Here is a 15596-nt window from a genome sequence, read left to right as displayed (position 1 = left end):
AATAATATTTTAAAAATTATAGCAGGAGGTCATCTGATCATGTTGTGACATAAAGCCGAAAAACTGGAAATAATGAAATAAAAAAGAAATGAAAGTCAATGGTCCCATTTCATGGTTGAATGTCCTTTATTGAATTTAACCATGCGGCCTCGGTAAACAACAAAGTAAACATTTTGCAACACGAAAAAGAAACGAATGAATCTAAAACAGACGAACTTGGAAAACGAGTTTCGAAGTCATCGTTGCCTTTGGGCCTTTTAACTTAAACTGATGGAAAGAAATTTTTACGGGAAAAGGTTTTAAAGGAATACGTATAACAGTGGTAAAACGCTTTTTTTTTATATTGGGAAGATCCGTCACCATGTCTTATTGGTTGCCTGTGATGGATAGCACAAAAGCTGACGGATAAAGCGACGCCAGGAGCAAAGCATTTAAACGCGGTGGACTTAAGAGTTCCCAGCGAGGAAGTCCTTCATAACCATAACCGGTAAGATATAACGGCTGATTTTTTTCCCAACGAGACAGATGCTTAAGCAGACCTAAATTTTCATGTTTTTTTTTTTTCAAGATCTAGAAATAATAAACCTATTTTTGATACGACGCCTTTTTTGCAGATAAAAGCATCTATAACAGGTTTTAGATTTGTAATGATGAACGACCAACCCTGTGAGTTATAATATAGACCAATATATATAGGCGGAAAGGAAATCGCCCCACGCGTATGAACAAAATTATTTTAACTTGATTATTCACTTGTCAGTTACACGTAAGTTTCCTATCAGTCCCGTCTCGGTACAGTGTTTTATGTTCTAGTATCTATTCAGTTTTGATTCAATTTCTCCCCACCCGATACAACGTTTCTAAGTCAATGAGGAATTTCTGAGAAGTAGAAATGCCGCTAAATTTAATAGTTTATCGTGACAATTAAATGTCAAAAATATTTTTGACATTTCATCCTTACTTGATAAATTTCTGTCAAAACTCAATTCAACAAATTCAGCTACACTCATCATTGCTATTCAACTGAAAGACACGGCCTCTTTTAGAAGTCAATCACTGGCACAGTACTAAAAATGTTACAAAAAATGATTCGAGCTTACCTTGACAGCCGTTACATGTTTGCCGAAATACTATTGTTCCAGCAGAAAAATGAACTTGCGTTACTTTAAAAATTCTCTAACACAAATTAAACAAGAAATCTCATTCAGTTCTCATGTAAACAATAACCCTGTGTTTTTTGTTTGTGCATTGTTAAAAAGGAACTTTGTCGTCAAAGAGGATCAGGACTTATATAATAATAATAGTAATAATCGAATATTTATACAGGATAACCCTTCAGTATAGAATACTGTTATCAACTGGGTCCTGTTGACTAAGAATTAAAAACTTACAAATAAGAATAACTAAAATATTTAAAAGTAAAAACATGCACTAATTTAGAACTACAGTAAAAATTTACAGGTAAAAATCGTCCAAGGCTTTCCTGAATAAAAATCTAGAATTAATGTTTCTCAAACTCGAGGCACCTAAAAAATAAAAACTACCGCGTGCAAAATCCAGTTTGACCTTGGGCAGTTTTGCTGCTTTCCCATTGTTTCTAGTATTTAAAGCGTTATGGTTCTATCGTTGAAAATAATTCTTAAAAGGAGAGCATACAGTTTCATTAAGGCAGTCAAATACAAGACAGTATGCTTTCTTTTGTAATTATGGATGTGGATAATGGCGTGATAATTGGATGTGAACATGGCGTCGTTACGGGCGGTTGCGTGTTACTTTGCTCTGTTTACTTTTGCTATTTTTTGTACATTAAAAAGCAAGCCTTCAGCAGTTCAAATGTGCTATACGATGTGGAACAAAGGCATGGTCTACAAGAAACGTTTATCTACTCTTCGCTTTCGTCCTACCATCGAATAAATGGAACTGGGCTTCGAACATCTCGAACTTCGCTAATTCAGCTCCTGCTCGGCTTCGGTTTAGAGCGATTCCCAAGCAAAACTGAGGAATATAAATCTCAATGGATTTGGTTGTCTTTATCGATTCGATAAATTTATATTCGATTCAGCTCATTTTGACAATGTTCTGATGGCATCTAATTTGTTAACTGACTGTCGGGAAAGAAGCACTGATGTGCGTGACGTAGAATATTAACTTAGAAATTTGATGAACAATGTCACGAAATAGTAACGCGAGCAATACTTTAAAATTAGTGAGCAAAGCAGATTGCACAATTGTACTCCGGGAAAGTCCGAAGTTAATACACTGCATGACAATGATGTAACTGCACGCGTAGACCCGCGTAGTATTAAGCTAAATAAGGAAGAGAAACGCGTGTAATTGTGTAATTGAAATCAAATTTAGTAGCATTACAATAGTATAGCCTTGGGATTATACTGTGCTCGTGATTGTAGTAAAAATACTTGTTGCGCAAATAGAACCTAGAAAATCTTAGTACAATTGTAATGTAAGATCAGATCGATTAAGAACGAATTGTGAACGGAACTGTGCATCGCGAATATTGTAGATTGGATCAGAGATTGTCAGATTGTGAATGTTAAATAAATCTTCAGAAAAGGAAAGAATTACAGTCCTCTTCAGTTTGTGAACCGGCAAGTGCGGAGTTCATGAAAGATTCCGCGACACTGACCGAGCGTTTCTTGAAGAGAGATTCTAAGCAAAAACAGGCAGATCCTTTAGTTTATTTTATTGTTTTCAGAAGTGCATTACATTTCTATTGAAATGATACCAAACATGATACGTGATTCTATTATATAATTCGCCTGCCTTGAGTACACTAGAGTTTGCTATTTTAAAGCTTAATGAATTTTCAGAGATTTGCGATGAAAGTGGTGAGCCCTTCTAATTAATCAAATTAAAACTTGCAAGTGAAAAAGTTTAACCACAGTGGCTTATTCTATCATACTGGAACGCTGTCAAATATTCCCGTATCATTGAAATATTTAGTTAGGTTCAAGGTACAAATTGCAAATGTTTTCCTTTGTTCTAACGGTAGAGGCTTCCTTTAAGACGAGAAAAGTCTTGTAAGCGAAAAAGTAAACAAGAACTTCTGACTATTCTTTTATTAGTAGGATGAGCAGTGTTTAGAAACAGTTGTGAATCTATCCTTCGAGCGGTCACGATGTTTTCGTCGGCCATCCAAGGTTATTTTTCGCTTTTGGTGCTGATTTTATCGACCGTCAGCCCAGCTGAATCAGGCAACAGTAGCAATGGGTCCGCTTCTCCGACTAACAGTAAATGCCAAAATCTCATTTACAACACTTTCAGCGCAGGGCCCAACAAAGAGGTGAAGAAACTCTTGCAAGAAATGAAACTACAACTTTCGGATCTCCAGAAGAAAATAGAGGCACTTACAGGGAACAAAACAACTGGTAAAGGTGATTGAAACGCTCGTTTATGTCCGAATAAAAGCGATTTTAAAATGTTACAAAATTTCTTGAGTTTTTGACAACTAATTAACAGAGAGATTTTGAAGAGAAAAGACAAATTTAACGATTTTTTTTCTGGAGCTTTCCGCGCACAGGAATGCCGCTTGTTTTTATAACATTATTCATTTTGAACTTCACAACTTCAATTGACTTTATTCCTTGATGATAATGTAACCTATTTATAAATCGAAAGGTTGAATCGCTTTAATTTTGTATTTCTAGATAAATTCACATAAAAAATTCGGGATAAAAATGAAATGGGCTGTCAAAAGAATGTTGCAAAAAGTTTTGCTATTTTTCATTAAAACGAGTATCGAGCGCTTCTCAGTGAAGAGATGTAGCTTTCTTATTATATGTTTTCACTGATGAGTTAACTTCATCTTGTAATTGTTTTTATATGCAAGTTTGGGAAGCTATATCATTTACAATTCACGGTTGATCAACTTTGATTGCTACCATCGCTAGTCTGAAATGTCAGTCGTCTCCTCCCCCTAACCCACAGGCATCGCGTGTTAACTAATAACTTGTTTTGCTTTGCTTATGGTTTTCAGATCACAAGAAGAACTGTGCTGAGCTGTACAAATCTGGAAGGAAGATCAGTGGTGTTTATACAATCGATCCTGATGGTTCAGGCCCGTTTGATGTGTTCTGTGACCAAACAACAGCCGGTGGGGGGTGGACAGTGTTCCAGAAGAGACTGGACGGCTCGGTCAATTTCTACCGCGGCTGGAACGACTACAAACTGGGCTTTGGTAACCTGAATGGCGAGTTTTGGCTGGGATTGGACAAGATAAACCGGCTGACTAGAAGCGCACGAAACAGACTTCGTGTGGATCTGGAAGACACAAAAGGGAAGACTGTCTATGCCGAATATGATCACTTTGCTGTTACAAGCGAGAGATCTAAGTATCAGCTGAGTCTTGGAACTTACTCGGGTGAGCACTCTTTTAAAGCAAACGCGTCCCTCCTCGTCCCAATGGGGGCCCTTCACCTGCTCCTTCGAGAAAGGAGGAGAAGCAACTGTGCGAATGCGGTTAAAACTACACAGCGCTATCCAGAAGTGGCCTGTGTCTTCAGATCAGTAGTCAATAAAAATTTGAACCGTTTGAGAGCCACGCTAAAACACTTTTCAGGATATCAGCATTCACGATAATCAATATGGGTTTCTGTGGTTGTTTATCTTCTAGGAACTGAAGGTAAAATGTAAAATTTTCTTTTAGGAACTGCTGGAGATTCCCTTTCTACTCATCGTGGCTACGCATTTTCAACCAAAGATCGGGACAATGACAGCTGGTCGAGTAACTGTGCTGTGTCCTACAAAGGAGCCTGGTGGTACACTCAATGTCACCATTCCAATCTGAACGGCTTGTATCATCATGGCAAGCACTCATCATACGCTGACGGTGTCAACTGGTATCATTGGAAAGGATATAAGTACTCCGCGAAGAGAGCTGAGATGAAGATCAGACCAGAGAAGTTTTAAACTTGTGCCTTTTCATTTTTATTACCAACTCTGGTTCCAAAGAGCTCTTCAGTATATAATCACAAAACAGAGCGGGAATCATTTCTGTTTCATTATTGTAATGGGTATTTTTGGTGAATGAAGCTGTGTATCTGAAAACTTAACTTCTCTGTTCAGTCTTCTTTCGTTTTTTTTTTTTTTTATCTCTTTGTCGTTTTTATTTTTTTTTAATTTTATTTTTATTGCTTAAATTACAGATTTGTAATTACGAAAATACTAATACAAAATTTACAAGAAAACGCCATAAAAGAAAAAGAAAAGAATACAAACAGCAAATTAAGAATGGACAACAGCTATCCCAGGTGATAAGTTGCTGTAGTGAAAGGAGAGTGTACTGTAGTGAAAGGAGAGTTTGTCTTTTTACTTCGCAATATGATATTTGATTTCATAAGCCAGTGCTTTTGATCGTTTACACAAGAAATGCCGTGGACAAAGATTTGTCATTTACTTTACAATGATAAAGAAGATGTTTGCATTCATGTATTACATAATTTGTCAAAGTGCGAAAAAATTGAGCATCAGAATTTTCGAAAAGAATTTCTTTTATTTCTAGTGGCCTGGTCCAGAGCAGTTTATTACCGAATACAGCTTCGAGCTGAAGATGTCTTTAGCTTTTATGGCTAACGTTACGTTTTATGCAACTCGTATGCACTCATCTTTTCCTAGTACCATCTGTTTTTCTTTACGAGAAAAAAAAAACATTCTTTCACAGATGTGGACTACATAATGACACACTGTTCTCGTGTTAATTATTTGACCAAATCATGGATCAAAAGTAAGTCAAAGATCGTTTTGTTGATGGCTGTCCTTAATGCGTGAAAATTTTCCTCAGAAACCAACACCTCCCAACTTATTTCATCCACAATATAAGATCACAAGTATATTAGTAGTACATGTAAGACTTCACCAAGTGTCACCCTCGTTAAGGAATTTTTTGTTTAGGTAAATGATAAAACCTTTAAAATTATTTCAGTAGGGGCAATAATGATATTTTGAAAACTATCTGCAGAAGGGATTTCCCTTATCTGTCGAAATTTGGAAACTTTTGTGTGAGGAACAAGACAACCTGTAAAAAATCCACATCATTTTACAGCATGGATGGATCAATTGTCAGCCATTTTCTGCATGTGCCTTCCTCCACGGGGGAAATGAAAAACAGATTCAATGATATTAAGTGGAAATAATAATTGAGCCAGCATGCAGTAACAGGGAAAACTCTTTGGTAACCATGTCAGTTTTGTGGGACAAGCATGATTTCTAAGGGTAGCTATGGGCAATGAGAGCCAAATCAAATGGCAAAGCATTTTTCAGTACAAAAGTTTCAAAACCTTTGAGTATACCCCACAAGTTTGCCTATCAACACAATATACAGGGGTCATGACCATGAGAGTGAAATGTGTGATTCAAATAGTTAAATAATTCAATTTCATAGCCTGTTAAGTGTCAGCTCCAACTAATAACTACTCTCCACTGAGATCCTAAAATTTAATGCACACCCTGGGCAGTAAATCAAATCTCCACAGTTGATGCCTTTCTGTGAGTTTGGTACCCTGTTTAAGTGAGCTTTCAGCGTATGTGGAAGCTTCACAACAAAATAAAATGATGAAAGGTGGAAAGGAGTACATTGATTTTTTTGGGAATGATCAGTGTATTCAGTCCGTGACACAAGCAATTACTCAGAAAAAAGAAATGCTAGTTTTTATTATAAATTTCAAAGTCTTAACAACAGAAGTTTTCAACTTTAGGAATTTTACTTGTCTGCCTTACATTCAAAATATATAACATGTCATGAAATCTATACTTGTCTGCTACTGGGCACGCAAGTTGTCTTAAGTGGCTTGGTCAGAATTCGTCCATCTGCTACGTGTATTCATGCATGTGTTTGTGCTAAAGGGAACAAACTGATCATGACTTTTGGAAGTGTCCTGTCCCGGTTCATATATGTTCTCTGCCAGTTTGCTGACAAGAGCGAAGCTGTTACATTGTATCAACACAAAGATCCTGCAATACAAATACAGGAAATTGTTTAATTTAATTAAGGGTGTGCAGGAAGAGGTGAGTAAAACAAATTTTGTTTTAGTCACATGACACACCAAGCTGGTAGCTCATATATGTACATGGAAATGAATGCACAATGTGCAATAGTATTTAATAATTCACCCAGTACAAGGAAGAGGCAGACTGTGCTGTGTGATACTGATTGGCAGCAAAAAAAAGAGTAGGAAATACAGCAAACAGGGCAGAGAGATCTTTTGTTTGCACCTTATGCATTACTGGATATACAAAAAGATAAATGATGATGATGACACTTAATTATGCTATAAAAATGTTACAACTACATGTAACCTGTATTCACCTTTTTTCAAGCAAACTGGATTGCATTTTCCATGGTCCAACCCTTTTGACCAGTCTCTCCAGTAAAGACCTGTTTTCATTTTCAGAAGGACAGTCCAGTCATTTCACAACTATGGTATTCTGCACCAACTCCCAGAAGTGAACAAACCTAATATAAACAACAAAATTCAAACTGTTTGAATGTAATGTAACACTTACATGTATACTAAGTCAATGGCTTCAAATCTTAATTTCTACATACCAAATGTGAGAACAAATTATGGCAAACATCCATTTAAGGTTGCCGCATTGCCAAAATTTGGGGGAAGATTCCTACTGACTTACAAACTCTCAGCTATTTTCAATTCAAGAAACAACATAAAAAGATTCTATTATGGTCTCAAACGTAAGTATCATACATAAACTATCTCTATATAGCTAGCCATGGCACTTAATTCACCTTAAGCTTAACCTTTAAATTCATGAAAGGAATGGTTACTGAACTGAACTGGCACCACACTTTATCAACACACAGATCACAGAAATTAAATGTGCTAGAAGACTGGAAAATTGCAGCAGTTTCATACAGCTCTTAATTTCCTACAATGAGGTAAGCAATACCTGTTTAAACTTTGCTCGCACTTTCTCAAGATTAGCAAACAGCTCTTCATTTGTGGGATCATTGAGAGGAAGTGCCAGAATCATCTTCTTCAAAGTTTCCAACAATTTAATACACCTGAAAAACAAATTTCATGGGATGAAATCCACAGTGCTCAATATTTTTATCTGTAATCACCAAATGTCTGTGTCAAGTCAAGTAAGAAACTCACATTCCAATAATATTTTTGTCAATTAAGTTATGAGTCAAACTATAGTACACCATTTAACTACAATAGGTTCATGTAACAAACATCTTGCTCACTGCTTGGATATAAATGTCAATGACTGGTATAATTAAGAGAAAATGCATTGTTTAAAGATGTATTTTAACAGTCAGTGACAGGCATACTCACTCCCACAGACAAATAATCCGCTCCGAGTTCTGCCAAATTATTTTAAATCCTTCATTCAATTTCTATTTTCCTTTGTTTTTGTATATGGTATTGAATGATAAGAAAGAAAAATATAAAATTGAACCTAAAGATATACAGTTGGACCTGGATTTAATGCACCTCTATATAACATTTTATAGTCATCCATATAACAAACAATATTCTCCAGCCCGGCCTTTTAAAACGTATGAAACAGAACCTTGATATAACAAACCAATTTCCTAGTCCGTTGGCACTTTGTTAAATCAAGGGCCCACTGTACATAGCTACTTGAAATAGCTATGCAACACGGGTGTCTCGAAAACGAAGACCTCTAAACCGAAGGCCCTAAGACCCTAAGACCCCGAAAACTTGAAAACGAAGACCCCCAAAATTTCTAAGTATTAAAGTAAAAAAAAAATAAAATAGCAAAAACCAAAATACATTTTTTCATACCTCAAGTGAAATTTAATTCCTTTCTGTGGTCCTACCATGGTTATCCGCCATCTTGAGCTGAGCAGCCACATTTCTTGGAATACTGACCGGAAGTGTGTTTCCCACTCCACTGGACCGGAAGCGCGTTTCTGAATGTCTCAGTTGCGCTGCTGGGTTTTTATTTAATAACCAACTAGCAAAAGAAACGAGTGTTAAATCTCCCCTTCTCAGAACTACAACCACGGGATCGTGAGAGCAAAAGAAATGAAGCCAAGGCTTTCTACTTTGAAAGTTGCTGTAATGATTTTGAAGTTCTTCAGTCCCGAGTGTCGATTCCTATTTTTAACAAAATTCATCAGCCTCCCTGTAAAATAGGCCTTATCACGGTTTTCGACGCCATTTTGACGAGTAGGCAAACAGGCTTGAAATAATAGTGTTTGTATGGAAATCCGATGTCAAATAATTTTCATAAAACATCGCTTCTGAAATATTCATGAATTGGAAACTCTTGGTACTAGGAAAAGGATTTTAGGAAAAAAATTGGAGGGATGTGAGCTGTGCCAGAAAGCGTCCAGTCGTGTTTTGAACTTTCGATACATTTCCTGTATTTTTTCCCGCGAACTATGGCTTAGTAGCAGTTCACGGCTGGTTTGCTATAGAGATAAATGTATGGATGTATTCGGGATTGAAGAACCTCAAAATCATTACAGCAACTTTCATAATAGAAAGCCTATGGTTGTAATTCCCAGAAGGAGGAATTTAACACTCGTTTCTTTGTACAGTAGTTGGTAATTAAATTAAAACCCAGCAGCGCAACTGAGACGTTCGGAAATGCGCTTCCGGTCCAGTGGACCAGGAAACACACTTCCGGTCAGTATTCCAAGAAACGCGGCCGCTCAGCTCAAGATGGCAGATAACCATGGTTGGACCACAGGAAGGAATTAAATTTCACCTGAGGTATAAATTAATGTATTTTTATGTTATTTTATTTTTTTGTACTTACACTTGGAAATTTTGGGGGTTCTCGAGTTTTCGGGGTCTTAGGGTCTTAAGGTCTTCGTTTTAGAGGTCTTCGTTTTCGAGACACCCTATGCAACACATTACACTAGTTTGTTAAAAATGTTATTTCAAGCTTGAGGATAGGTTGACTGCATTTTGCAAAATTGACATTAATCCAGCTTTTTTAGGCTGATTTTAGCCCAAAAGTGGTGGGGTATTACTGCAATTACTCCATTAATGAGAAAAATAACACAAATAAATTAATTTTTACCTTGGTTTTGCATTAGGGTTTTCTAGCAAAATTTCAAGCCACATTGTGACAAACCCAAGATAGAATCCAACCTGAAAAACAAAGAACTCCATAAAGATATATGATAATGTACGGGTGTATGACCCAGCAATTCGAGACTACTCACTCGAGGGTGCATTCATCACTGGACATGCTTGTTAGTGGTAATAATTGAAGGGCTGGGAGCATAACCGACTTATGTCGAATTTCAGCCCGTTTTCCGATGTAGCTCGGATTTGTGCAAACTTTTGCATGTGAACCGCAATTCGATTGAAAACCATTGTCCAGTATTTTTTCACGCCGCTTTGTGTTTCGTATTAATGCCATTGAGAAATTTTACCATCTTGTAAAGATATATCGGTAACATTATAGACACTGGATGACCAAAAGGACAATGCACTGAGGATTAAATACTTGTATTCAATATACACTCGTTGTCTTTGAAACGCGGCACACGAAAGCGGTGTTTTTCGTGGGAGCAACGAAAAGAATGCTGTCACGCTTTTATTTGATTCTGTTACAAACTACTACGTATGTGACAGGAATGTCCGAAATGTAAACAGTTACATCCTCCAAGAGAAAATGTGTCCATTTCCTGGCGTAAAATCCAGCTTTGTCCCGTTTGTCGACATATCACTCTTCATAATGCAAAATACTAGCATTCTACACGATTAACAGGAAGACATGTAGCCATAATTTTCAACGATTAACAACGATTAATGGCAGTTCTATTAAAAGGTAAAGACTATCTGTTCTTTTTTACGAGCAGTCGGTGTTAACCGTTGAAAATCTATGTTAATCGTACTTTTATTGAATCATTGCCTTGAAATTGTCAAGTTAATCGTTACATACCGAATTTCAAGCCTGGCAAACCACAACTAAGGCTTGCAAAACACCTTGCACATGGCGGGATTTGTCTCTGATGCTCCCGAGGGATTTGATAATCGAATTGAAAAATTCATCACGGCACAGTCATCACTACCAAGGAGGGATTCTTTGGACAACATTTCCACCAGTTCCTGTGAACTGCATTCCTCAATTTTATAACTTTTCAAAAGATCCATAGATGTCAGTGCGTTTACAAACTTCACCAAACAAAAGCGAAACCAACTAGCCAGTACCATACGCAAGTTGTTTATCCCGACTTCCTTGATCTATTTTGGGCTTGTTACAACCCGCAAAAGCAAACCATGATATCATCTCAAACGTTACTTATAGAAACAACAACTGGTGCGACTAAACATGGCTCGTGGACAGTGGAAACTTTTAGCCTACCGATAATTTGGAAAACGAGTCTGACGTGGACAAAACCTATCAAAAATTTGCCTTCCAAGCATGTTCACTTGTAGACAAGCAAACTACCAAATACCCCTCCCCCTCCCCATGACTCAATGTTGTCTTTTGGGTCACGAACAGTTTCCTGGCAAGCATCACTTCCCACATCAACATTGCATAACGGGGAGGGGGGAAGGGAGAAGTAACTGTTGTAGAATTATGAAGGGAGAAACAGTAAGTGAGTGGTTTTTTGGCTGTCTGTGTTCGGTTCTCATTGCGTAGGGGGAGGGGGTGGGAGGGAGAAGTAAGCAAGTGGTTTTTGTTCTGTTCGTGTTTGGTTTTCTCAAGGAGTTTTGTCCACAATTGTAAAACCGCGAAATGTTTTCCAAACCAGGGAGAGCCAAAATTCGGACAAATCCGTGCGAAATCGAAAGCCGCGCTAAAATTCGACATAAGTCGGTTATGCCCTCAGACCTTCAATTATATTATAGTGTAAAATTAATCAAAATCAATCATCAGAAAACTAATCAATTACAGTTGAACCTCTGAAATACAGATTCACCATAGGGAAACAACAAAGTGTCCCGATGGTCATGGGGAGGTGACAGCATTATAGGTGTCATGGATGGGATACCATTTTAAAGGCTTCACGACAGCATCTGGTGACCCAGAATTGTATTGAAGGCTTATCTAGAATTTTTTGGTAGATGTCATTGATTGAAACAAATTTGAATAGCTTATCACAAATTAATTTAGACTCATCCTAAATTATCTCCCCATACAAATCATTGTTGTACAACTGCAACACACAGAACACAATGTTGAGAGAAAGGTGTCCATAAGGAGAGGTTCAACTGTACCTTGTTATAGGAAATAACAAAGATGATTGATGAAAATATTCAAGCACACTGTTATGTATGCGTTCATTGTTCTAGACAGAAAAATTTCTGTGACAATATCATCAGTGAAAGTATGAATTTGAGGATAACAGGTATCACATGCAGCAGTAATCACAAGCCTCTAAGTATGAATTTTGTGTATACAGTCGAAGCTATTATAAGCGACCACCTCAGGAATTAAAAAAGTGGTCGTAACTAGAGCTGGTTACTTACGAGAATGCAATCCCAAAAGCGACCAAAAGCTGAAGCTGGTCCCCTACCAGAGCTTTTATAAGCATAAAGCTTTCTTCCTTGGTCTCAAGTTAACACTCTTGATCCAGCCATAAATCATCTTGAATTTTTAGATTCGAGATCTTAATTCTATGAATATTGTTAAACAGTGCGATATTACTGTAAATGTGATCACAAAGTGTACACTATTATGAAAGAGTTGCCATAATACGTTTCAGAATATTTGAGTGGTCACTTACAAGAGCTTAAAAACAAAGGAAACCGACCAGTTGGTAATTCTCAAAAGTGGTCACAGTCGCTTATAATGAGTGGTCACTTACGAGAGCTTTTGATAACAGAGTTTAAGTGACCATAAATTCAAACAGGATTTCGCAATGGTAGTCATAACTAGAGCTGGTCACTCACGAGAGTGGTCACAAATTATGAGAGCTTTAACTGTAATAATATTGAAATAAATGGCTGTTTCTATCTCACCTTATATTAATAAATTATTGTCCTATTGTGTGGCCAACTCTTTTAAGTGGTCACTTGCCATTTCTCTAAGGGAAGCCAAACAGAAGGGGTTTGACTATGATTTCATATCAAACAACACGCAGGCTTGATTCAATTTCAAACAAAATCCCATAAATTATGCTATAAGTCCTGTGTTTTGTTTAGAAACTCTTGGGCTAGTCCTTATATATTCTTTGAAAATCTATGGCCATGTTTGGCTATGTTCAGAAATACATTGTAGTCACAACATCTTCAAAAATTTAGATGCTACTCAGTGCTAGTCACAAGAATAGATACAAAAATCTCAAGGACTTAGCTGGCGAAAGCTGGCAGGTATAATAATATTTATTTACTACAAGAATTCATGGCAAACTTTAGGTAAACTTTAGGAGTAAGCTACTGGTCGTCAGCCAACAGACTGCCAAAAATCGGCTCACTATTGGCCAACAGTGCAGGAACAGCATTTACCATGAGTGTTTGTTTAAAATTATGGCCAGTTTTGCAAAAATTATCATCAAATCATTGGATTTGTCTGTCGGTATTCTGCTGCTAACCTGTGGGTCAAGTGTTGGTTAGCTATTGACTGATAGTTGGCTGACAGTTGCTTAGGGGAAGCTGTTCTTCATAATAATAAATTTCGCTTTCTAAAAGGTCTCTTACCACGCGAAATAAATAACGAAGAACATGATTATGATGAAAAATTACCCATTCCGTTTCTGTCCATAACAGATATGGTTCTATCAGGAGTAAATTGGGCAAGATTTCTGCACAGCCCCATATATTAATTATGTATACATTTTGCGACTCAAACTCTATTCATGCTCGTTCTTTGTGTAAGAAGGTTAGTGTGACAGTGATGCATGTATAATTAATGTATGGGGCTGTGCGGAAATCTTTCCGTAAATTGACCTCAGATATTACAGTATATGTCAATATTATTAAAATGTAACGAAACGACTACAGTGTAGTGGTGCTGAGTGTACACAGGTTTTCCTTGCTGTGAAACGGCTAGCTGGTAACCGTCAGAACATACCCCGGGGAACACACACATTCGTGAACAAAGGTTTTAGAAAATATTTCACACAGCCACCCCAGCATGTCAACAATTATTTCAAGAGTTCTATTTTATATTTAATCTTAAAATAGATACAAACCTCACGACCAACTTCACAGCCTTTCAACAAACCCAACTGTCGACCTTCCTGTAAACCTTTGACTTTCCCATCCTTGTAGCCTTCCTTAAATCCTTTGTCGTAGAACCTTAAAAAAAGGAAATCTCTGTTCATTTTTCTTCCAATTTTACGGAATCAGAAGAATATTAAGGCACCTTTCCTCGAGAAAAACTACTGCATCAAAAGCATCATCTATCTCATCCCTGTACGCCATCTTGGATTTGGTTACCCAAGAAGCATTGCTGGTGTGGTGATAGGCATTTTTCCATGTCTTTTAGTCAGAATAGTTTTGTCAATTAAAATGCCAGTTATTCACTTACCCACACTTAACGGAAGCGTTCTGTATCAGACGGTGACTGGACTGAGCTGAAGACTTGAGTGAATTCTTGAGTTAGAATCGAGCTGAATCTACAGTAGTCAACAGACATCTCGGACTGATAAAAAAAACTAATCAAATTTTACTTTGTCATTTGACAAGTTCTCTCTAAAATCTCCACACTTCAGGTCACTTTGAGGATAGTTAAAGGATGTAGAATGTACTTTCAAATGTAGTTATATAAAGGACTCGAAAAGGCGCATTCAACCATGAAGTGGGATTATTGACTTTCATTTCTTTTTTATATCATTATTTCCAGTTTTTCGGCTTTATTTCACATTATGATCACATTATTTTATCCGGCTTGCACTGCCAAACGACGTCAGTTCACGGACTGCCCAACTGTTTATTTAATGTTACATAAATATTGAAGCTTGAACTGAATAAAATCAGTTTCGTTGTGAATTTTAATGAACTATACATATAAAGTGAGGGTAAACAGTTTTTGAAACTCCAATTTTAAAAGAGAAAAACAATCACAGTATATAGTTAAGCGAATATGTCTGTTGAAATTTTTCTCCAAAACTGATTGTTCTCCAGTACTGAGGGCCGTTGCAAATTTTGCTGACATGCGGTCTAGGTAAACAACAAAGTAAATATTTTGAAACGCGAAAAAGAAACGAATGAATCTAAGGAAGACGAACAAGGAAAACGAAAAGGAAAACGAGTTTTCAAGTCATCCTTGCCTCTTTAACTTAAACTATGGCGGAAAAATTCTTGCTATGGTTTTTAATAGTTATGTGGCAAAATGGAACACTCTATTGTGTTTGCAAGGTTCGTTAGCATGTGCTTTTGGTCGCCTGTCGTGGACTGCATAAAACCCGAAGCATAAAGCGAGGCCTGTCACGACGTTGGACTTTAATGTGAGCAGTCCCTCAAGGAAGTCCTTCATAACTGACCATAACGGGTAAGATACATAGTAAAACGTTTTTCCCAACGAGAGAGATGCTTTAACAGGCCTAAATCAAGTTTTCCAGTTTTTTTTTTTTTTCTGAAAATAATAAGCCTGTTTCTGATACGACGGCGTGTTTACCAATAAAAGACTTCATAATTCAGTTTTGATGATGAACGGCCAACTCTTAAGCGGAAGGGAAGTCG

General features: G+C 37.1%; 3 protein-coding genes across 6 annotated transcripts in view; 2 read left to right on the top strand and 1 right to left on the bottom strand.

Moving 5' to 3' along the window:
* Positions 1-15596, top strand: part of LOC146472795 (fibrinogen C domain-containing protein 1-like) — a 67586-nt gene that overhangs the window by 17922 nt on the left and 34068 nt on the right. The window lies entirely within an intron of this gene.
* LOC146472800 (ryncolin-1-like) lies at positions 201-5069 on the top strand. 4 transcript variants are annotated; one of them, XM_085119026.1, is made up of 4 exons: positions 201-487; positions 3283-3392; positions 3995-4378; positions 4664-5069. In XM_085119026.1, exons 2-4 carry the CDS (start codon positions 3323-3325, stop codon positions 4924-4926), a joined length of 717 nt encoding a protein of 238 aa, XP_084975152.1. In that variant the 5' UTR covers positions 201-487; positions 3283-3322; the 3' UTR covers positions 4927-5069. The 4 variants fall into 4 exon arrangements, with proteins under 4 accessions (XP_084975152.1, XP_084975150.1, XP_084975151.1 ...); XM_085119024.1 differs by having other exon boundaries at positions 3084-3392; XM_085119025.1 differs by lacking the exon at positions 201-487 and having other exon boundaries at positions 2953-3386.
* On the bottom strand, positions 6638-14421 carry LOC146472799 (protein LTO1 homolog). The gene is made up of 6 exons (XM_085119051.1): positions 14278-14421; positions 14105-14210; positions 10036-10106; positions 7921-8035; positions 7322-7468; positions 6638-6966 (listed from the first exon to the last, which is right to left on the bottom strand). The coding sequence occupies exons 1-5, from the start codon at positions 14334-14336 to the stop codon at positions 7403-7405; spliced, it is 417 nt and encodes a 138-aa protein (XP_084975177.1). The 5' UTR covers positions 14337-14421; the 3' UTR covers positions 6638-6966; positions 7322-7402.

The sequence above is a fragment of the Pavona decussata genome, unplaced genomic scaffold, assembly GCF_977016875.1.
Source record: "Pavona decussata unplaced genomic scaffold, jaPavDecu1.1 SCAFFOLD_96, whole genome shotgun sequence".
NCBI lineage: Eukaryota > Metazoa > Cnidaria > Anthozoa > Scleractinia > Agariciidae > Pavona > Pavona decussata.
This window is presented reverse-complemented; position numbering and strand designations above follow the sequence as displayed.